Below are 22255 nucleotides of genomic sequence, written 5' to 3'. Positions count from 1 at the left end.
ACCTCAGCACTATGTTTTCTTCACCTCCACCAACATTCAGGTGCTTGGCTGATCTGAAGCCAGCAGAAGTGCTGGATACACAGCACCAGTGGGAAACTGCTCTTCCAGAGACAGGGAGGGATATTGAGAGGAAATTTCATCCCCTTTAGCATTAAGTTGTCCTGCTACCGACCAAAGGCCCAAACTGTAGTGACCACAGCACCAGGCACCAAATAAGCCAGTGACATGGCAACCTGACAGGACAAGCTGGCACAGTGATCCAGAGCTGAGGATGGCAGGAGCATTAACCTTTATTTGTGAGATTTAGAGTAAGTCTGTTGAGCTAAGACAGGAGCAGCCATAACTCAAGTCCCTGCAACATGGACAAGGTGTTTCCTGGCAACAACACCAAACCAAGAGAGTAAAATGAATGTTTTCTCACCATCTTGCTGCTGGATGACCCCCACTGCAGAAGACAGGATCCTCTCTGCCAGAACAGCCACCAATAGCTGGTCCAGCACAGTGACACACCAAAGGCAAGGCTGCTACACTCCCCCCTGCTTGGCTCTGAGGTTAGACACCCTGAGGTTAGACACCCTGACCATCTTCTGCCCCAGGGATGTCCAAAAATAGCATTCTGCAGAGCCTACGCCTGAATAAACTGTGGGCAGAGCCCTTTGTCCCCAGCTCCCACCAGCACATCTCAATAGATGGATGCAAGGAGAAATGTAGGCCACACAGGCAGAGAAAAAGAGATATTCCAACTTCAAAGACATCACAGATCTCATTTTCTGAGTCAGGAAATGAATAACCATTAAAATAGCCTGTAAGGGCTGGGGTACAGCTCAATGTGAGCCAGATGGGCTAAGGGAAAAACACACTTCAACAGAAAGTTAAAAAGCTGACTCTTTTCCACACTAAATTGCCTGATGAATCATTAAAGAAAAATCTTTGTGATGTAACTATTCTGCCTTATACAACAAACACTGGTAATTAGCTCTCAGAGTAATCCTCTGACCACCATCTGGAGCTCAGCCTAACTCCTGACCTCAGTCACACCAAGCATCCATGCCTCTTTGAAACACCCCTGAAAATCCATCACATCACAACCTTCAATTCACCACGTGGAAAAACTTGACAATAACGCTAAAAACCTGAACCACCTTTTAATCCATGGGCTCTTCAGACAGCCCTAGAAATGCATGTTCCAGCATATCCAGAGAGGGAGCAAGGAGCAATTCATTCCCACCGCAGTTCAGGAAACGGTTTTAAAATCAGCCAGTAAAAAGGCAGAATTTGTCAACTCCATCCTACATTTCAACAAAATGTTTCTTCAATCGAAACCTCATTTGACAGATGGAACACAACCTTCTTCCAATACACACAGCAGAAAAATCTTCTTAGAACTAGATTCTGATAGGAAACCAGACTTACCCAAAATATAAAATAACATGTTCCCCCACCCACGTATAAGCAGTTCAAAATATCTTACTATGAAGGGATGTACCTTCACCTAAATCACCTTAAATAACTGGTTTATGTTTGGTCTTTTTTTGCTAAAAATCTCCTGATTAGCTTAAAGCTCCTATTCCCCACTAGCAAATAAGAAAGTCTAAGATGCCTCCCACCTACAAAGCCTCTCAGCTTGAAAAAATGAGTTTTCTTTACTATACAGCTGCATGTTCCATGCTGAGCTCCCCACAGCAGAGCATTCAGGAACAATACATGCCACATCACCACAGAACAAAATCTATCTTGTCAGTTCCAGAGGAATTCTTCTCTTTTCAACGCAGTTTAGCAACCAGATTTCAGACCCTTTGTAAGAAAGCCCACAACAGGAAGGAAAGAGGCACGAAGCAGGCTGGAAATACTGAACTAGTTATGTTTAGTTCATATTGGAAAGTGAAGCTTTGCAAGAATGTGAAATGTTTATTTTTTCAAGTGATCACGTGTGTATAGAACACAAAGAGCCTTCTGTACTGGAAGACATGGCCCCAGAGACCAGACAGCTGGCACGTAGGATTTCTTCCAGCTAAAGGTATGTTTAAGTATAAATAAGAGCACGATTAGAAAGGACCACCAGACTTGGCACCAGCAATGAGACCCCAAATTCTAGTCATTTAGCTACCTGCAGAGAGCCTGAGAAGGACCAACACCACCCCAAGGTACAACCTTAATTACCTACTCACATCTTGACCAGAGACAACCAACACCAGGCAGGAGTGCACTGCAGACAAGTTTATGCTTAGGTAGTTAAAGACTACACTGCAAAAAAACACATTTTACTTCCTTATTTCACACTTTTCTCTAAATGGAATTTCAATTAATTTTTATCTTCCAGAGATAAGAAAGAAACAGAGGAATTAAATCTACGTTTAATCAGTTACAAGCACCACCACGCTGAGCCTTCTCTGTGGTTCTTAGCTGCTCCTTAGCATAGGTAGACTGGCTGTGGTTTGGTAGGGGGTGAATTTAAGCAGTAATTATCTTTGCTTCAACACCTTTCCCCTGGCTGCAGCTTCAGCAAGAGTTACACAAGACCAAAGTCCTACACAGCAAGTCAATATTTAACTTAAGCACTGTGCTGTTGAGACCCACCCAGAGTACTTGATAAAGTACCTTATTAAATCTTTCACTATCTTTTCTAACAAAGAATAATAAAGGGCAATTTGTCTTCTTTATGAGACGTTGTAAAGATTAATTCTACAAGGACAGCAGTCAGATTCAGCTTTAACAATTTTAATAAGAGACCTGAAAGAAAACACTTCCATGAAAGGAGATCTAAACAATATCTGTACAGCCCAGAACAGGTTCAAGGCAGGGGCAGGAGCCACAGTGCAAAAATCATGTCAGACTAAGCCACACAGAGTTCTGGAAACTCAGCATTTTCTCAAGAAGCAGTATTTTAACACTGCAATTAAGCCATTAAATTATGTCACAGAGGCTTATACAAAACTCTGGGACATTACAAGGAGAAGTACTTATTCTTCACTAAATATCTGAATAAAATCTATGAGCTACTATACTAACAAAGACTTTTAAACCATACAATAAACAAAAGACTGATTTTTTTTTTCCAGCTGATTGTTCTAAGTGAAGCTAAAAAATTGTTTGTGTACCAAAACCATTCTTTGCATGCCTCAGATGTAGAATTTTGCTAATAGTCTCATCTGCAATCATCTTCCTGGACAGAGATCTTTCTAATGTCAGAAACAGCTGTTAAAATACAGTTCAGACCAGAACTGAGCAAATGAGAGCAACTTCTTGTTTACTACACCTGTCTCAGCTCTTTATCCACCTGTTTTCTGTGTCTAAAAGTGAATTCTGTATTTCTTGTGAGCACTCCCATCTTTACATTCAGCAAAAGCTGCCTCTGTTTCCTAAAAGTCAACGTCTGCTTAAACAAGTATTCCCGTGGAGTGGTAATCACCAGAGGTAAATGTCTAAAAATCATCTCGTTCTACATTTCTATCCCCTCACGAGTGCCAGTTTGGTCACCACCCACAAATAAACCTTTTCAGGAAACAAAATAAAAGTACTTCTACTGCGAAAGAGCAGAGGGAGGGGGTGCTGAGAGCGTTAGCCACAGCCAGAAACGACATTGCACAGCTTGCACCTAAAAAATACCAAGCCCAGACAGAACGACGAGGGGGGGGAAAAAAAACACCAAAAGTCAAACCAGGCCAGGCTCACCTGTCCAGGGAAGTGCAGCCTCAGGGAACGCTTTTACAAGCAGCTTAGCTGATGTTGATCCCTGACACCGCCGAGAGGCCGGACCTGCCGCTCCCGGCTCCACACACCAGCGGGTCCAGGCGCCGGGTGCTCATCCCGGGAAGCTCAGCGGGATGAATCCAGCCCAACACACACCCACCGACACCCGCACACCGGCAGAAGGGCTGCAAACGGGGTGCAGAGGCCTCTCCTCCCAGCAGCAACATCACCTTAAGCCTGCTCTCCTGAAATTCCACGCTTGCTGACACAGCCAGTGACCAGGGAAATGGAACCTCTCATATCCCAAACACGGAGCAGTCAGACCAGCCCTCAAATTCATTTCAGAGTGAACGCACAAAGTACTTATTTTTCCACCCTCCCTGGAGAAGGAGGTGGGTATGTTGAGACCAGCCTAGCTCTGAACTAGTAAAACTAGAGGATAACAGGATTGCAAAGTCACAACAAGGACTCGGCTCTTTCCACGAGCAGAATTCCCACAAAGCTCAAATGAGAGAAAAGAGGCTAAGAGGTTCCTACCTGTTTCCCCTGAAGGTTTTGTTTTCACTGTACTGTGCTTGCAAGGTTTATCCACATCCACCTCCACCCGTTTAGCAAAAGCAAGCTTGAGGTGCCAGATTCCACCTGGGAACCGCCCGTCCCTGTGCGGAGGCAGGATGCTGCCTTCCCTCGCAGCTTTAAGGCTGAAGGTACCTTATTTTCACCAGTTAACACCGTGTTTCGCTCCACTGGGCTAAGCCAAAGGCGGCCCCAGAGAAGCCTCAGCCGAAGCCATCCCTTCCGCTCTCCCAAACCTCTGTCAGGTGAGAGAGGCACGGAAACTATTCCTGCTGACCAGGACGCTAACCCCCAGAGGAGCCTGATGGGTTTGCTCTGCCGACAGCCCCCGGGACAGCCTGCTCAGCCGGGATCAGGACAGACAGACCCCACCTCCCCTCAGGAACCAGCTGCCCCAGGTGCTGCCCGGGGATTTACCCCAGCGCCTCCTCCTTCCCGGCAGCGGGGGCGAGGAGGAGAGCGGCCGGGGGCTGCGGGGCCGGGGGCTGCGGGGCCGGGGGCTGCGGGGCCGGGGGCTGCGGGGCCGGGGGCTGCGGGGCCGAGGCGGCGGGAGCCGCTCACCTCAGAGAGCGCCCCTGGCGCCGGGGCCAGAACCGCCGACCGTCCCAGCCCCGGAGGGTCCCAGCCCGGCGCTCCCACCGCCTCACCTGGGCACCTCCTCACCCGAGCACAGCCTCACCTGGGCACCTGGGCACCGCCTTACCCGGCACCGCCTCACCGGGGCACCTGGGCACCCGAGCACCGCTTCACCTGGGCACCTCCTCACCCGAGCACGGCCTGACCTGGGCACCTCCTCACCCGGCACCCCCTCACCTGGGCACCTGGGCACCCGGGCACCGCCTCACCTGGGCACCTGGGCACTGCGTCACTCGGGCACCGCCTCACCTGGGCACCTGGGCACTGCGTCACTCGGGCACCGCCTCACCTGGGCACCTGGGCACCGCCTCACCCGGGCACCGCCTCACCTGGGCACCTCCTCACCTGGGCATCTCCTCACCCGGCACCTCCTCACCCGAGCACCGCCTCACCTGGGCACCGCCTCACCTGGGCACTGCCTCACCCGCGCACCGCCTCACCTGGGCACCTCCTCACCCGGCACCTCCTCACCTGGGCACCGCCTCACCCGCGCACCGCCTCACCTGGGCACCTCCTCACCCGGCAGCGCCTCACCCGGCACCCCCTCACCTGGGCACCGCGTCCGCCGCCGGCAGCACCGCCCGCCCCGCCCGGCGCGGCCGCGTCACCTCCGGGGCGGGGAAGGGGCTGCGCAGGCGCGGGGGGCGGGGGGGGCAGCGCCGGGGGTCCCTGGGGGGGGGCAGCGGGGCCGAGCGGGGTCCCCCCGGTGCCTGCCCTGGGCCCCCGTTCCAGGGCCTGTCAGGGGGAGAACCCCCCTGTTCTGTGGCTGAGGGGAACTAGCGGTTCTGTTCGAACCCCCCCGGCCTTCCCAAACCCGGCGGTGATCAGCCAGCGCAGGTAAACTTCTCTCGGAAGCATTAGGGTGCAGCCACGCTGGGTATGGGGACGCCAAACTGGCAGATGGCTTTAATGTCGTATTTTATTGCTGGGCAGAAAAAGGGTTTCGTGAGGGGTAGCGCAACAAACCGGGCAGCAATCCGGAAGGGAGAGGGGAAACGTTTTGAGTCCTTCGGTCTTTTTCTCGTCGTTATTGGCGGTTTTGCTGTCTCCTTCAAGACGTGCCCCTCTGCACTGACTTCGTGTTGCTTTTAGTCACAGGGAATACATGGACACTTGCACCCTGTCTCAGTCTTCCCTACAGATTGCCTCGGGTTCTTTATGTCCTCAAGTTATTCCCCTGTGTTGGATTGTTTCCTGCTGATGCAGCACAATAGTACCTGAAACAACATGAGTAAGGGAACTCACCTTCTTCTTTACTGGGTTTCTCTGGTGCTTCCATGTCTTTTGTGGTGTTTTTCCTTTGTTCATAAGGACAGCTGCGTTATTTCAGCACTCTGGGAATGCAATGCTTCCAACACTAGGGACATGGTTTAGCACCAGACTCAGTAGAGTTGGGTTAATGTTTGGTCTCGATGATTTTCAGAGGTCTTTTCCAACCAGAACAAACCTGTGATTAACTAAAGTGTGCTGAATTTCCATTCATACTTCTGTTTTCTGCCAGTCAGGTTGATACTGGGATAGAGAAGGGAGTAAATGAAAAGGGTAAAAGTGAACACTAGTCTCCATACTACCATTTTATCACAGCAAACATCCTTTGTTTGCAGGCTCCACAGTTTTGTTTTTTTATAAAGTCTTGCATTGCTTTTGGTGCCAATGCCCACTGTAAAGCAGCACATGTAGCATAAATAAACACACAAAAAAGGCAGTGATACCTGTAGGATACCTGAACCTTCCTGAAGACACCTGTATCTTCACTCTAAGGGTGGTGAGGCACTGGGATGGGTTGCCCATGGAGGTTGTTGATGCCCCATCCCTGGAGGTTTTTAAGGCCAGGTTGGAGGAGGTTTTGTGCAGCCTGGTCCAGTGGTGGGGATCCCTGCTCATGGCAGGGGGGTTGGGACTGGATGGTCTTTAAGGTCCCTTCCAACCTTAATGATTCTGTGATTCTATGACAGCACTAAGTGCTTATGTTTGCTCTCATTTAAAAAAAAAACTATGAAATAGGCTCCCTCCTTCTGTTTCTTTCCCAGTGGAAGCTGTAACATCCACTTCACACAGTGATCTGAGGGAGATTGAGGTGAGACATGAGGAGGGAATTCTGGAGTGTGAGGGGGGTGAGAGCCTGGCCCAGGTTGCCCAGGGAAGCTGTGGCTGCCCCATCCCTGGCAGTGTTGAAGGGCAGGTTGGATGGGGCTTGGAGCAACCTGGGCTGGTGGGAGGTGTCCCTGCCCATGCAGGGGGGTGGATCTGGACAATCTTTAAGGTCCCTTCCAACCCAAACCAGTCTGGGATTCCACGACTGTCGCTTCGGCTGGCTCTGCCGCTTTGCTGTTCTGTTGTGCATCAACCCAAGAGGAAGGCAGCTCGGCGCACACAGGCAGTACCACGGCCTGCCAGGAGGTGTTGCTTTGAAACCACGCAACTACCCGAGATGAGAATCACGAGGTAGACTTGGACTGTTGAAAATAACTGACAGATCCCTTTGTTCTGGCAGAAAGATACCAAGATCCTCCACTTGAAATTGCAGTATTTGTTTAAGACAACTTGAATCTGAAACACACAGAGTAGAACACAGGGAAATAAATGCTGAACAGGGGACCTGCTAGGGGGGAAATGCTGTAGGTCTGTACATTGCTAACAAATGTGTCAGACCAGCTTTACGTGTGCAAAACTGTCATTGGTTTTGTCTTTGCACATCTGGATGTTAAAAAAAATAAAAAGGTGTATATATATTACAAACCTGATGCTCTGGGGATTTTTAGAGGGAGTGACTCTTGGTTTCAAGAAGCATAGAATCATAAAAATGGTTAAGGTTGGAAAGGACCTTGAAGATGATCAGGTTCCAACCCCCTGCATGGGCAGGGACACCTCCCACCAGCCCAGGCTGCTCCAAGCCCCATCCAACCTGCCCTTCAACACTGCCAGGGATGGGGCAGCCACAGCTTCCCTGGGCAACCTGGGCCAGGCTCTCACCACCCTCACACTCCAGAATTCCCTCCTCATGTCTCACCTCAATCTCCCTCTTCCAGTTTTCATCCATCCCCCCTTGTCCTCTCCCTCCCTGCCCTTGTCCCAAGCCCCTCCCCAGCTTTCCTGGAGCCCCTTCAGGCACTGGAAGCTGCTCTAAGGTCTCCCTGGAGCCTTCTCTTCTCCAGGCTGAACACCCCAACTCTCCCAGCCTGTCTCCAAAGCAGAGCTGCTCCAGCCCTCTGAGCTTCTTTGTGGCCCCGAAGTTACCACACTTACTCTAGCTGTGCTGTACATTTAAAAACTATACATACCAGCCCTAAGGTGATGAACTGCAGTGCAGGGAAGCTCTGGAAGGCTGATTTTGGAGACAGCTTAGAAAAGGGCCTCACGGTTAACACAGGAGGTCACCTAAGGGTGTGAACAACCAAAAGAGCCTTTGAGAACTATTTTATGATCAGATGTTTACCAAGATGGCATTTTACTACAGGTGAAGGCAGGATCCAGTTGGTGAATCCAGCTGGCCTGCTGAGCTGTTGTTTCAACAGCAGGGTGTAATTCAAGCCTGGTGTTTAGACCAGCTGCTGGCAAGAACAAGTCAGTTTCCAGGCTCCTTGCCCTTCTCAGCCCTGTGACCATAGGTTTTACCACAAAACCTCAGCTCAGATTGTGCCATCCAGCTAGCTGGAGCTTCCATATCTCTCAGAGGTAGTTTCAGTGGAAATTCTGCAGCTGGGTCATCACAGCAAACCCTCCTTTTCAAACACCTCTTGGGGGACAGAAAAAGACATGTTTTGTGCCACAGTCAAATAATAATTTTCCAGGAATCTTTGTTTTGTGTGAATCAGTTTATAGCATATCAAGCTGCATCTTCTGAAATTCCTTCCATCAATGATATACTGGAACCAAAAATAACTGTTTGTATCATTCAACACTTCTTGAACAAGGCTGATGACCCCAGGAGCTTGTAGGAGACTTGACAGACTTTTGTTTCTCCAGCTCAGGAAGAAGCAGGATTATTTTCCTTTTGCTTTTTTTACAGCAACACATGTTGGGAGTGTCAGAAGACAAAGCATAACATTTACATTTGTAGAAATGTGTCCTTTGGTGAAGACCCCTCTTTTCCATTTCTAGTAATAGAGTCTCTAAGGGTTTGATATTCCCATTTTGAGAGGCCTTTCCTCACTCCAGAGCTGCAATGGGCACCAGGTGTGTCTCCTGAGCATTTTCCTCATCTGTGTAAGTCAAAAGACCAGTAACCAAAGGGATGACAACACTTAACAACACCCAAGGGAATACTCAGAACCCACCTCACTGCCAGCCTTGACCTGTGGAAAGAAAAGTCTTTCATTATTCAAACTTCCTTACACAAAGTTAAGCCTCTACCATAATCATAACTTACTTCTGAAATGGCATCAGCTGCCACAGCTGAGTAAGAGTAGAGCTGTTGCCTAGCTGAGGATGAAGACATGAACAATTTTAGATATGTAATTTTACCTGCATTTCTCTTCATACAGCAAGATACCTTTTATTTTGGCAGGCCTAGGGCTAGAGAAAGCTGCCACCCTGTCTTGTGGCTTCATAGTCTACAGCTGTTTCTCACTGAAGTATAAAGTGCCAGGCACTCTGCAGGGAAGAGCCCTGCTCCTCCCCAAACAGCTTTAGAAACAGAAGGGCTGGAGACCTGTACAAGTTTTTGGTGAATTTCTGAGCAGCTTGCAGAAAGAACCTTGACCATCTTGATCACATTTTGTCAAGGTTAAGTGCACCAACAGGCTCTGCAAGCTCTACCCCCTCTCAGGGCAGCCTATCTGCTCTGGTAGAGCACAGCTGTGTGGCCTTGGATCAGCCTGCTGAAAGAACAGCAAAGCTGTGAGTGAAAAAACAGTGAGAAGCCTCCTCTGGGGCCATACCCATGCACTCCTCTTCCTCCACTGTTTTTTGGGAGTTGCATTTAAGCTCAGGACTTTGCACTTGGTTCTTGCATGCAGAGCAAAGCTCTGAAGACTTTAATTCCCTCTGCTGTATAAGCTGAAATGCACTTCTTTTCACTACCAAACTCTATTTATCGTTAAGGAAAAAAAAATTAAAATAGACAAACATAAAGATTACAACAATAAACCTTGAACATTTATTTGAGGCTTTCCATGACTCTTCCATGTAGAGTCACTGAGGTTTCTTTCCCTGAGAACTGTTTTAATCTGTGTTCATTCATGCTCAGAAGGGTCCTGCTTTGTCAGAGCTACATCAGTTAAATTATTAAAGGACAAGTAAAACAGACCTGTAAATAATAAACAGAAAGTACAACTCAGAGTGATCTTTGGTTTCATTCTGGTTAATAGAAATGCAACCATCAGATAGCCCTCCAGGGCATAGTTTACAGCATTTTTATAAACTCCCCAAACACACCATTTTGCAAGCAAAGTGCAGAGCATTACCCCTGATTTTGGGTGAGGTTTGGGGTTTTTTTACATGACTTAACAACTGACAGAAGAGCTGTTGTGATCCACCACAACAGCCGTAACAGTAGCAGTTGCTACAAGTGAAGAATATATATTCATACAGACCTTTCCAGACTCATAAATCAAGTTCTACAAATATCTATACCTCTTCCAGACCAGGGGAAGGAGCTGCAGCTGTTCTGCCCACTGGTAGAGATTATAGAGACACCAAAAACATTTCAAGCCCAGTTAACTTTCCACAGCTAGCTAATTAGAGTAAGCTGCACCCCACAGATTAAACCAACACCCTACACCCCACAGGGAAAGACAGAGCTCGTTTTGCACTTCCATACCTGGGAGAAGCTCATGTAGTTGCTGGGTTTGATTCTGTGGGAGTTCCTGGCGGGTTGCCCCTGGCCTGGGGTGGGCTCTGACCTGTCTCTTACCAGGTGCTGGGAGCAGGTGCTGCTGAATCACCTCCTCGTGTTTCCTGCATCCCTTCTGGAAGAGCTGCACCAGGGGTGGTGGCAGGGCAGGACAACCGGGCACCGACGGATCCATGGGGCAGTCATCAGCTCTTCAACATCAGGGACTTTTCCCTCTGAAGAACCTTTTCGTAGAATCATAGAATCACAGAATCCTATGGGTTGGAAGGGACCTGGAAAGATCATCCAGTCCAACCCCCCTGCCAGAGCAGGGTCACCCAGAGCACATCACACAGGAACGTGTCCAGGGGGGTTTGAATGTCTCCAGTGAAGAAGACTCCACAGCCTCTCTGGGCAGCCTGGCCCAGGGCTCTGTCACTCTCACAGTAAAAAAAAAATTTCTGATACTCACCTTGAACCTCCTATGCTCCAATTTGCATCCATTACCCCTTGTCCTATCACTGGTCTTCACTTCTCTCCCTTCAGTCACATTTTAGTGGCAAGGATACCTTCTGTAATATTATAAATGGCTTTATTTTTATTTTTTTTTCTGTCCCTTTCAGCTTTTGTTTTACAAACTGGTTACTCTTCTACGTCAGATTTTGCAGTGTGGCAAAGCTTACCACACCCTCACTTCTTTAGGTTCCCTGCTTACAATTTTAAAAGACCACGCAGGTCTCAGACCCTGCCGGAGTTTTAAGCAGGAGAGATGCTTTCCAGACCCAGACCACGTCACACACCAACCAGCCACGAGCCAGTGTGTGCCCAGGTGGCCAGGAAAGCCCGTGGCATCCTGGCCTGTGTTAGAAATAGTGACCAGCAGCAGCAGAGAGGGGATTGTCCCCCTGTGCTCAGCCCTGGTGAGGCCACACCTGGAGTGCTGTGTCCAGTTTTGGGCACCTCAATTCCAGAGAGATCTGGAGGTGCTGGAGCGAGGACAGAGGAGGCAACGGAGCTGGGGAAGGGCCTGGAGAATCCATCTGATGAAGAAGGCTTGAAGGAGCTGGGAATGGTTAGTGTGAGGAAGAGGAGGCTGAGGGGAGACCTCATCAGTCTCTACAACCCCCTGAAAGGTCATTGTAGAGGTTGGTGCTGGTCTCTCCTCACAGGTGATCAGTGACAGAACAAGAGGGAAGGGCTTCAAGCTGCACCAGGGCAGGGTCAGACTGGACATGAGGAAGGATTTTTTCCCAGGAAGAGTGGTCAGACCCTGGCACAGGCTGCCCAGGGAGCTGGTGGAGTCACCATCCCTGGGTGTGTTGGAGGGAGGTTTGGATGTGGTGCTGGTGGAGCTGGTTTAGGGGAGAAGTTTGCAGAGCAGGGGTGAGGGTCGGACTGGGTGATCCCACGGGGCCTTCCCAGCCCGAACGGTTCTATCACCCTAGGACAACGCTCCCCCTCCTCCCCGGGCCCGGGACGAGGAGGCAGCACCCGCCGCGTGTCCGTCCCGCCCCGGCCGCCTTGGGGCGGGAGGGAGGGAAGGAGGGAGGCAGGGAAGGAGCCGGCCATGGCGCGGGACGCGCGGGGCAGCGCCGCCGTGGCCCTGATCCGCCTGCACAACCCGCCGGTCAACGCGCTCAGGTAACGGCGGGCGACAAGGGGCTCCCGGCGGGCGACAAGGGCTCCTCGGTGGGCGACAAGGGCTCCCGGCGGGCGACAAGGGGCTCCCGGCGGGCGCCCGCCATTTCCTGAGGCGACCTGCGCTCCCCTCAGCCCGGCCCCGAGCCGCTGGCCGCCCCCCGGTTCCGCGGGACGGGGCACTCGCCGTTCACCTTCCTTTCCGTCCTGATTTTCCGTCCTGATTTTCCCCCCCTTTCCCCCGATTTTCCCCCTTTTCCCCCCGATTTTCCGCCCCCTTTCCCGGGGGCCAGCCCGGGGGCCTCTCCCCGCCCCGCTCAGGTGCTGGCACCAGCCTCTGCGAAAAGAAAGAAAAAAAACACGCTGATTTTTTTTTTTTTTTTTTTTTTTCCCGCGACTCCCGCTCTTTATTGTAATTTCTAGTGTGGGTTTTGTGGTTGGTTTGGTGGTTTTTTTTTTTTGAGAGATGTCCGGCTCCTCAGCCTGCGCTTGCTGCCATCCCCCCTGCGCGCTGTTGAAAAACTCCAGGTGTTTCTCATCGCCCTTCTGGCCTTTAAGGCATCGAGATGATGCTCCCAGCAGGAGGTTTTCCTCCCAGGTGTGCCAGGGGGGTTGCTGGGCAGTTCCCTGCCGGGGGGAGCAGATGTGGCTCAGCTGGCACCCCGGGTGAAACCACAGCCTGGGCTGTCTGAAGCAAAGGCAGCTTCATCTGCCTTTTAAAAAACGAGTGAGGAGTTGGCCTCTTGCAGGTCTTGGTCAAGAAAGACCCCGGGCAATCTCAGACGTGAGCTGCTGAAAGAAAACAGAAGCCAAATGCAAATCCGTGGAAGCCCCTGAGGTTTTTGTTTCTCACCTTTCGAAAAAGGATGTATGTGCTTTTTGGTTTTACAGAGTTTGTCACCAGTTGTGTGGTTTAGTTCCTTGAGTTCTGAGCACCACGTAAGCTGTTTTTAAGCAGCTGTAGTCAAAAGAGCTATTCTGTAACCACGACCATAATGTATATTCACAAGCCAAAAAAATCCACTGCAATTATGCTCAACTTGTAAACCAGAAAGTTGGTTAACAAGAAGCTGAAAGTGACAAGAGCATGAATAGGAAGTAGAACCTGCTGCTCTTTTGTAGCAAGCTACGTTGCTCTGCCTTAACTGGCAGTGCTCACTCTTGTTGCAACATGCTTAAAAGTGGAGTAAGCTCATTTTCTTGTGCCCAGATAACTAGGAGAAAACAAACTTGAGATTAGGTGAACTAGAAATGTAGGAGCGAGACGTCCCTTGAACCTCCTGTGCCCAAGGCCAGTCTAAGAAAACTTGCAGGCTATGCCCACGGTAAACTTTCCATTCTTACCACAGAAAGTACAAAATACAGAGGTAAAGATAGGTGCTTAAGGAGCCCTAACTCTGTCTCTTTTTGAGAAGTCCTTGATAAAACCCTTTATAGAGTTGCCTTCAAACAGCAGCTGGGTGCACCTGCACAACATCCTCTGCAGGACAGACCCCTGCCTCTGCCACCCCTCAGTGCCCTTGCAGCAGAGTGCACTTCTGACAAACCAGGACTAACAGACAAGGTGGTTGTGGTCCTGTCTCCCAACCCTGGGAGGGAAGAAGTAAGACCCCTTAGATCCATTGAAAAGGCAGTTCCCATCGAGTGCTGCCCACACTCTTTTGCCTGATGACAGCCCCGCAGTCAGAGGGCCCCTGAGAGACCCCCAGTACTTACTTCACCCATGTAGGTTCATTCCCTCATGATGAGCTCCATATCACCATAACACAACCTAAGGTGGTACTGCTGTGTTCCTGGCCATGGTTCCTCACAGCCTGTGCTAGCATAGGTGCTCTCTGACTGGTAACAACCCCTCTCAGGGTGCAAATGGGTTGAGACATCAGTTTGGGTTGGTTTGTCAGCCAGCTTGATTCTGCATCAGCTCCTGGTGTGACTGCACGAGGAGCACTGCTGGCACCAGGGACAGAGTAGGAGCCCATGGGGAAGGGTGGGAACCTCCACAGCATGGATTTAAATCAGTTCAGCTGCCTTAAAGCTCTATCTTGAGACATTCCTGTGGTTTATGATCATGTGTCAGGGCAATAACTGTCTTAGAAGGAATCAATAATTACCTTGTACTTGCCATCAGGTGGTTTTTAGCTTAGACCTGGCTATAGGTGGACTAGAGGAAAGGTGGAGCAGACTGATCCCAATGTGTTCCTTCTGCTTCTGCTTGCTTTAGGTACTGGGCCCTAGGGAAGCAGGTTTGTGATTGCTGTTGGAAATGTTGGACTACATAGGTGGTAACAGGCAGTGAAAGTTAAAAGACAGGAGCCATCTCCTGTGATCTTGAAAAAGTAATTTCTCACCGGGCACAGATGCTTTTTTAAGAGGCTGCTGGGTTTTTTCTTGCTCTGCTGCAGCCTCACCTACCTAAATGCACACAGCAACATCCCCAACACAGTGACTGTGGATGTTGGGGAAGAACCAGACCTGCATGTTTTCCAGAAACAGCATTTTCTACTGTTGGATTTGAGTCTCACTTCTTTAACTTCTTTTCTCTAACATGACCACGTTAATTTTCAGGTTTTTTTAATGAAAAAAGATCACATACACAAACCCCAACTAAGATCTGAAATTATTAAGGTAACTAATAAAACCTTGTTACAAATCCAGCCCATCATCACTGCCATGAGTTTTATGCAAAACAGAAATAACCATGTGTGGTCACCTATAAGCATATTCTCTTACCTGGTGTGCACGTGGTCTTGACCAGCACCTGGGCTGTGCTTCTGAAACCCATGACACTGAATCATCTTTTTTTGCAGTCAAAAGAGTCTACACGGTGGAGCTGGACTTAATGGCATGGGATTAAGTGTTGATTGGAATCCATGGAGTGAATTTTTTGCATGATTCCTGCTAAATGAAGGACACTGTCACAGTGCTGGACTGTGTCCAGAGAAGAGCAAAAAAGATGGTGAAGGGTCTAGAGAACAAGTCATATGAGGAGCAACTGAGGGAAGTGGGGCTGTATATTCTGAAGAAAAGGAGGCTGAGGGGAGAGCTCATTGCTCTCCACAGCTCCCTGAAAGGAGGGTGCAGTAAAGGGGCTTTGGCCTCTTCTCCCAAGTGGATAACGACAGGACCAGAGGAAACGGCCTGAAGCTGCACCAGGGGAGGGTCAGACTGGAGATGAGGAAGAGTTTCTTTACTGGAAGAGTGGTCAGGCACTGGGACAGGCTGCCCAGGGAGGTGGTAGAGTCACCATCCCTGGAGGGACTCAAGAAATGTGTAGATCTGGCACTTCAGGGCATGCTTCAGTGGCTGAGATTGTAGATTGGGTGTTTGTGGAGGGTTTTTTTTGTGGTTTGTTTGTTTTATTGTTGGACTTGGTGATCTCAGAGGTCTATTCCAGCCATGACCATTCTGTGATTCTGTGATGAAACACATATGCAAATTGGAGTGACTTTTTGTTTCTTTAATGCTCTAGCTGTTTGAAGCTGTGACACTGGAGTATGTTTATGGTTTTACTGTCATACATTTTACTATGATGCTTTCATCAAAGATGTTACCTTTCAGTACCAGTTATAACATGAGTTACAAAGCAGTGCAGCTTCCCTGTTGGACTGTAACGTACCCTGATGCAAACTCACTGCTCCATCTTAGGGGAAAAAGAAACTGCAGAAAGTCTGATGTTTCTTCCATTTTGACCCACAAAAAAATCCCACTGGGATAAAACTGCATGGAGGGAGAAATATTTATGAAGTGCAGGGTCAAGTTATTTTGGCAAAAATAGTTCTGTTGTGTTAACACAGGTCATGTAGGGATTGAACTGTTATGTTTTTGCAACCTTGATGACTAATTTTACTTGTGGTAGGAGTATGTTTTGAGTACTAAGGGCTAATAACTGATTTCCTACAGAAAATTCTGAAGCTTTCCAGTTATTACAGACAAGCCTTTTATGTGGGCACTTTGTGCCTGCTGATCATGTGCCTACAACACACAGGAATGATTTGATTGCTTCTTGTCTGTTCCTGAGGGAACTGTGCCATTTTTCTAGAGAATATTTTCAACTCAGTACTCTAACATCTGTTCAGAATCCTGGTTCATATTTTTCCCCCCTCTTTACACCATGGTTTGTGAAGTCTAATGGCATTTCTTAATGGCTTTCCCTTTCATCTTCCAGCTGCAGGTGGGTTCAGTATTTCTATGTCCTGGCTCCCCACTGATGCAAAAACAGTGCTCTGACAGCAGTGAGCATTGGGTGCAGCCTGTGGGTCCTCCTCACACAGCAGCAGCCACAGCACTTGATATTCCACAGGGAATGAGATAAACCCCAACATTTTAATATGCATTTTTTCCTACATAATATGAAACCATTTATTAAAAGGGAAAGGCTTTTATATTCTGCTGCATGGAAGTATACACACTGGAAGTACCTTTACTGAGTCACCTAATAGTTTTTCTTTGTCATGGCCAAATTATTCTCATTTTAAGTTTCAGCTTTCAGCCCCACTACTGATGTCAGACTTCAGAGCTGCCTTTGATGTCTGGAGGAGACAATTGGTACATAACCAGCTGTTCTCTCCCCAAAAATAACACTTCTCGGTCTCTGGTTGCCAAGTCTCAGGGTTCCCATTGATCCTGCTGTGGAGCATGGCCTTACCCAGGCAGCAGCTGATTCCAGAGACCTTCTAGGCAGCCCCCCAGCTCTCCCCTCAGCCAACAGCCCTGATTAATAAACTCTGCTAATAGCTTCTCTCAGTTGTTGATTTAGAAGGAGGAATGGCTGGCAGAGCTCCACACAGCTGGCTCACAGCAGCTGCCCACAATCACCTGCTTTTCCTCCTCAGCCTTTGGATTTCCACTGTAGCAAGCTCCTATAAACATGGCATCACCCACCCTGGACACACTGAGAAGGAGTGCCCAAGTACAGTGATGATATTTTACATCTATGACAAATTTATTTTTAAGTGAAATGCCCTCAAGTGTACTGAAAAACACAAACCAAGCATCACGCCTTTCTATGGGTGCATTAGGAAAGGTGTGTGCAGCAGGTCTAGGGAGGTTCTCCTCCCCCTCTGCTCTGGTGAGACCACACCTGGAATACTGTATCCAGTTTTGGGCTCCCCAGTTCCAGAGAGACAGAGGTCTACTGGAGAGAGTCCAACAGAGAGCTACAAGCATGATTAAGGGACTTGAACATCTCTCCTGTGAAGAAAGGCTGAGAGACCTGAGGCTGTTTAGTCTTGAGAAGGCTGAGAGGGAATATTTATGTCTATAAATATCTGAGAGGTGGGTGTCAAGAGGAAGGGGCCAGTCTCTTTTTGGTGGTGCCCAGTAATAAGACAAGGAACAGTGGGCATAAGCTAGAACATAGGAAGTTCCACCTCAACATGAGGAGAAACTTCTTTGCTGTGAGGGTGACAGAGCCCTGGGACAGGCTGCCCAGAGAGGCTGTGGAGTCTCCTTCTCTGGAGACTTTCAAAACCTTCCTGATGCATTTATCTGTGGCCTGCCTTAAGTGATCCTGCTTTGACAGGGTGGTTGGACTAGATGATCTCTAAAGGTCCCTTCCAAACCCTAATATTCTATGATTCTGTGATCAGTTCCTTTTAATTCACTAACAGGGCTCTTCTCCCTTGTCATGAGCCAGCAAGCATACTGGCCTCACAGCTTGGAGAAGGTCTAGGAGCAGAAATTGTATTTATAAAGGACAGGGCAAGCATGTGTGACACCCCTTGGAGAATTCCTCCAGCCACTTGTGGCTTAGATTTCCTGGATGAGAGGCATTATCTACATGTGTTTTATATATAGACATAAGCACACAGAAAAGTCTGTCTCACAAACTATACATTCACTTATATACAAGTGTGTGTATTCATATATTTTAATAGCTAAATTATAGATACACACAATTTGTGATAATATTTCTATTAAGGAAGTGTTTGGTGGTAATGCTTCTATTTTTATCTACCATCTTCTGTAGTCTTCTGAAAGACTAGACTCTCCATGTCCATCCCTACACACACATGTATAATTAGCTTCTAAACTTCAAATGCCAAGTGGGCATACAGTCAGGTCAGATTTTTTAAACATTTGATTTATAAAAATACTATTTATACTTTGACTGTTCAATTTTGAACTTCTTCACTGATTCTTTGCTGGCCTCATTTACTGCTTGTGCCTGTGGAAATATGGTCAGATGAGACAAGGACAATGTTCTATGTGGTGTGTTAGGCCCAAATTCACTTGGACAGATCCCACACAAGTTTAAGACTGAACCTATATACAGATTTTCTCAAGGTGAAAGCCTTATGATCATCAGCACAGCACCAACTCTGGGTCAGGTTTTGGAAAGATAGGTTTTTATCCCTTTAAAAAAAGTTATTAGATTGCCAGTGGTTTGGCATTAATTACTTTTAAATTATGCTAAACTATTTTCCTCAAAATCTGCATGTTTTAATTCATAAAGACATTTTCAAAAGAACATTTCCTTGCTTTGGAAACAGCAATGCTATTGCCGGAAGCTCTCCAGGAAGGGAGACAGGTCATCAGTCATAAGCTTGTTGGATTTTGATGCTTCCCCTTGAAAGAAGAGGGAGACTAAGGAGAGGATTCACCTGGAGAGGCTGTGGCAGAAGACAGGCTAGGGAAGAGACCTGCTTGGACTTACTGCTCATTTTCACTGAGGCACTTGGTGTTTATAACACACACCTCTTGGAAAGGTAATGTAGTTGATTGTTACTCACTGAATCTCTGGGGTTTTTTTCAGTTTGACAGTTCTCCAGGCATTAGAGGATGGACTGAAGAGAGCAGATGCAGATCCTTCAGTGAAAGCTGTTATGATTTATGGTGAAAATGGGAAATTCAGTGCAGGTAAGAAATTTTTCATCAAACACAGCCCAAGAAGAACAGGAAATACTCTCCACCCACCATGCCTGAAAATTCTCTGCCTCATAACACTGCTGAAAACAGTCTTGATTTGCCTGGAAATGGCCACAACACAACTGGCTTTTGCTATTCCACCAGAAACAAGCTGGCATGTTCATCCTGGAATCAGAATGGTCGGGGTTGGAAGGGACCTCTGGAGATCATCTAGTGTGTCCCCCTGCCAGAGCAGGGTCATCTAGAGCAGATTGGAGAGGATGGCATCCAGGCAGGTTTGGAATGAGGGACAGCTGCTCATCTCCCTAATGTACTGGTGCCTCCTTACTCTCCATAGTTTTGTTTGTATAATATCTCTGGGGCATCAACTGGTCCAGTGTGGGGACCATACCTGGGGTGGGGCAGTGCTGAGCAGCATATCTCCAGTTGTAGAAACCTGGGAAGCTAGGGAATTTCTGTGGAGCTCTACACTGCTTGTTAGTGGGAACTTGCACTTAACTAGTCCAGACTCACCATTTCTGTAGTAAATGCATGGTCATGACAGTTCCCATCTATTTGTGTACCTGGCCCAGGTACCTTGAACTCTCTGAAGGGGGTCAAGGAGCTGGGTTTCTGAGGTCAATTCCTGTTAGCCAGTCTCCTGCCAGCAGTAGGCTGTGCAAGGACCTGATCATCCGTGAGCAGCTCTGTTCAGTGGCACAGAGGGAAGGATCAATCCAGTCACTGCCTTCCCCACTGACTCCTCTTCATCTCTTTGTGCTAACCCAGGAGCTGACATCCGAGGATTTTCTTCTGTCAGGGGACATGGTCTTGGCTTGGGGCACCTCGTCTCTCTCATAGAACAGAGCAAGAAGCCTGTGGTGGCTGCCATTGAAGGTGTTGCCTTGGGAGGAGGCCTGGAGGTGGCACTTGGCTGCCACTACCGGGTGGCACATGTGAAGGTAACACATGCTCCAAACTAGAGAGGCTGGTGAAGGCATCACCAGACATCTACCCATGGGCATGGACAGGGTGGGATGTCCTGGGGGGCAGTAGGACAGCATGGCTCTCCTGAGGTCCTCTGCCCAGAGGAGGGGGGAATTGTACCTACAGGACTCTGCCTGCAGCACTGCCCGTGACAGGCTTTCTTGAGCCTTATTAAGTAACTAGTTTCAAGCAATTTATAAAATGTATTTGTAACTAGTAGAATGAGATGGCTGCACAGAGACAGCAGTAAACAAGTGTTCATTTCACCTGGCTCTCAGTAGCCATTATCTATATTGTGAAGAAGATGACTGTGTCTTACTGTCTCACACAGTGTGACTTTCCCTTACTTGTATTTTTCCCCCAGCCCTGTGAATTTTGCAGTTCTTTCTGGTAGTGGCCTGGTTTGAACAGGTAGTTGAAATTCAGCTGGCACAGAGTATTTATGGTTTGATTCTCCAAGAGCTCTGGGACCTCAGAGCACTCTGACCAAAAGACAGCTTCAAGAGTCTTTTAAAGAGTGATCAGTCTGTTTTCCGGAATCCCCTCCTTCAAGATTCAGGAATGCTGAGCCATCTTCAGGCAGTACCTGGTCTCCCTGTAGAGGCTCTTCACTGAAGGGCCATCCCCTCACTTCTGCCCTGGGAATCACTGTTTCTCCACCACTCTGGGTTGCTGTAACAGCATGAGGTGTTCTGATCACCTTATATGCCACCTAGGGTGGATGCCATAAGTAGTGGTCTTAAATTGATTCCAAATGTCTTAAGAGCTCAATGGGAAAGATTAAATGCATTTTTTTTTTTAATGAGACAACAAAATCTAGATAGCTTTTTAAGATAGGACCTCCCTTCCTGCTGCCCCTGTCTTCTTTGCCATAACCACACGTTACGTGTTACGTGCACCAAGAGCCATTTGAAAGAAAATCAGGGAAGAGTTCAGTATGTGGCTGGTACCAATTTTCCTTTACTAAACTTCCAAGAATTAGAGCAAGAAGGTAGCAGTGAGGTCACAGAGTGCCCACCAGCATTTGGTAACAACTGCTTGAAGTTACACGTGTCAGTCTGGGGGGTGCTGTTGCCCCTGCAGCTCTCCTGTGCTGTGCTAGCACCCATCTCCCCACAAAAAGGTGATGTTTTCCCTCTGCATTTGTACACAAGCCCCCAAATGGTCAAGTGAGCTTTTGTCTTAATGTCTTATGTGGCAAAAAGCAAGGATGGAGTTTTCTATGTAGAAGTTCTGAGGCTTCCTAGGGAGCAATGTGTGAATCAGGTCTGCTTTACTTTCCTCTGTTCTGCTCAGTTTATTATCACTCTAATTAGATTTGTTGTTGAATTTGACTTCATTTTAGGCCCGGCTGGGTTTACCAGAGGTCACCATTGGGTTACTTCCAGGTGGTGAAGGTACTCAGAGACTGCCCAGACTGATTGGGGTACCAGCTGCTCTGGATCTAATCACTACAGGTAAAGTATTGGGCCTTGGCCTTGCTCTATCTGGCACTGGGTCACACCACCAGCTTCCTCCAAGATAACATTAATTTCTTTTACCTACGGCCTGGAGGGCTGGGCAGAGAAGATCCTAATGAGGTTCAACAAGCAGAAGTATAGGGTACTGTACCTGGGAAGGAAGAACCCCAAGCGCCAATACAGATTAGGGGAGGACCTGCTGGAAAGCAGTTCAGAGGAGAAGGATCTGGGAGTCCTGATGGACAGTAAATGATCCATGAGCCAGCAGTGTGTCCTTGTGGCCAACAGGGCCATTGAAATCTTGGAGTGCATGAGGAAGAGTGTGGTCAGTGGGTTGAGAGAGGTCATTCTCCCCCGTGCTCTGCCCTGGTGAGGCCACAGCTGGAATATTGTGTCCAGTTCTGGGCTCCCCAGTTCAAGAGAGACAGGAAACTGCTGGAGAGAGTTCAGGGGAGGGCAACAAAGATGACTGGGGGGGTTGGAGCATCTCCCTGATGAGGAAAGGCTGGGAGAGCTGGGGCTGTTCAGCCTGGAGAGGAGGAGGCTGAGGGGAGACCTTGTTAATGCCTGTAGGTGTCTCAGGGTGGGTGCAGGAGGATGGAGCCAGACCCTGCTCAGCAGTGCCCAGGGACAGGACGAGGGGCAATGG

The 22255-nt window shown here is 48.5% G+C and overlaps 2 protein-coding genes across 5 annotated transcripts in view; one reads left to right on the top strand and one right to left on the bottom strand.

The window, feature by feature from the left end:
- MAP3K13 (mitogen-activated protein kinase kinase kinase 13) overlaps positions 1-5485 on the bottom strand; it is a 79891-nt gene extending 74406 nt beyond the window's left edge. For 2 of the 3 annotated variants that reach the window (XM_051625917.1, XM_051625920.1), the window contains exon 1: positions 3673-4719. The gene's annotated coding sequence lies outside the window, so the exon portion shown is untranslated. Of the gene's footprint in view, positions 1-3672; positions 4720-5451 lie in introns of those variants that run through there. The other variant, XM_051625918.1, reaches the window with a different exon arrangement.
- A 95-nt stretch (positions 5486-5580) lies between these two features.
- Positions 5581-22255, top strand: part of EHHADH (enoyl-CoA hydratase and 3-hydroxyacyl CoA dehydrogenase) — a 33514-nt gene continuing 16839 nt past the window's right edge. Inside the window, exons 1-4 of one of the 2 annotated variants that reach the window (XM_051625926.1) lie at positions 5581-5739; positions 19068-19171; positions 19949-20121; positions 21492-21603. In XM_051625926.1, the coding sequence (XP_051481886.1) occupies positions 19138-19171; positions 19949-20121; positions 21492-21603 (319 nt within the window). In that variant the 5' untranslated portion in view covers positions 5581-5739; positions 19068-19137. Of the gene's footprint in view, positions 5740-12198; positions 12317-19067; positions 19172-19948; positions 20122-21491; positions 21604-22255 lie in introns of those variants that run through there. The other variant, XM_051625925.1, reaches the window with a different exon arrangement.

Source organism: Apus apus, chromosome 8 (genome assembly GCF_020740795.1).
Source record: "Apus apus isolate bApuApu2 chromosome 8, bApuApu2.pri.cur, whole genome shotgun sequence".
NCBI lineage: Eukaryota > Metazoa > Chordata > Aves > Apodiformes > Apodidae > Apus > Apus apus.
The sequence above is the reverse complement of the archived record's forward strand: the minus strand, read 5'-3'. Positions and strand labels throughout refer to the sequence as shown.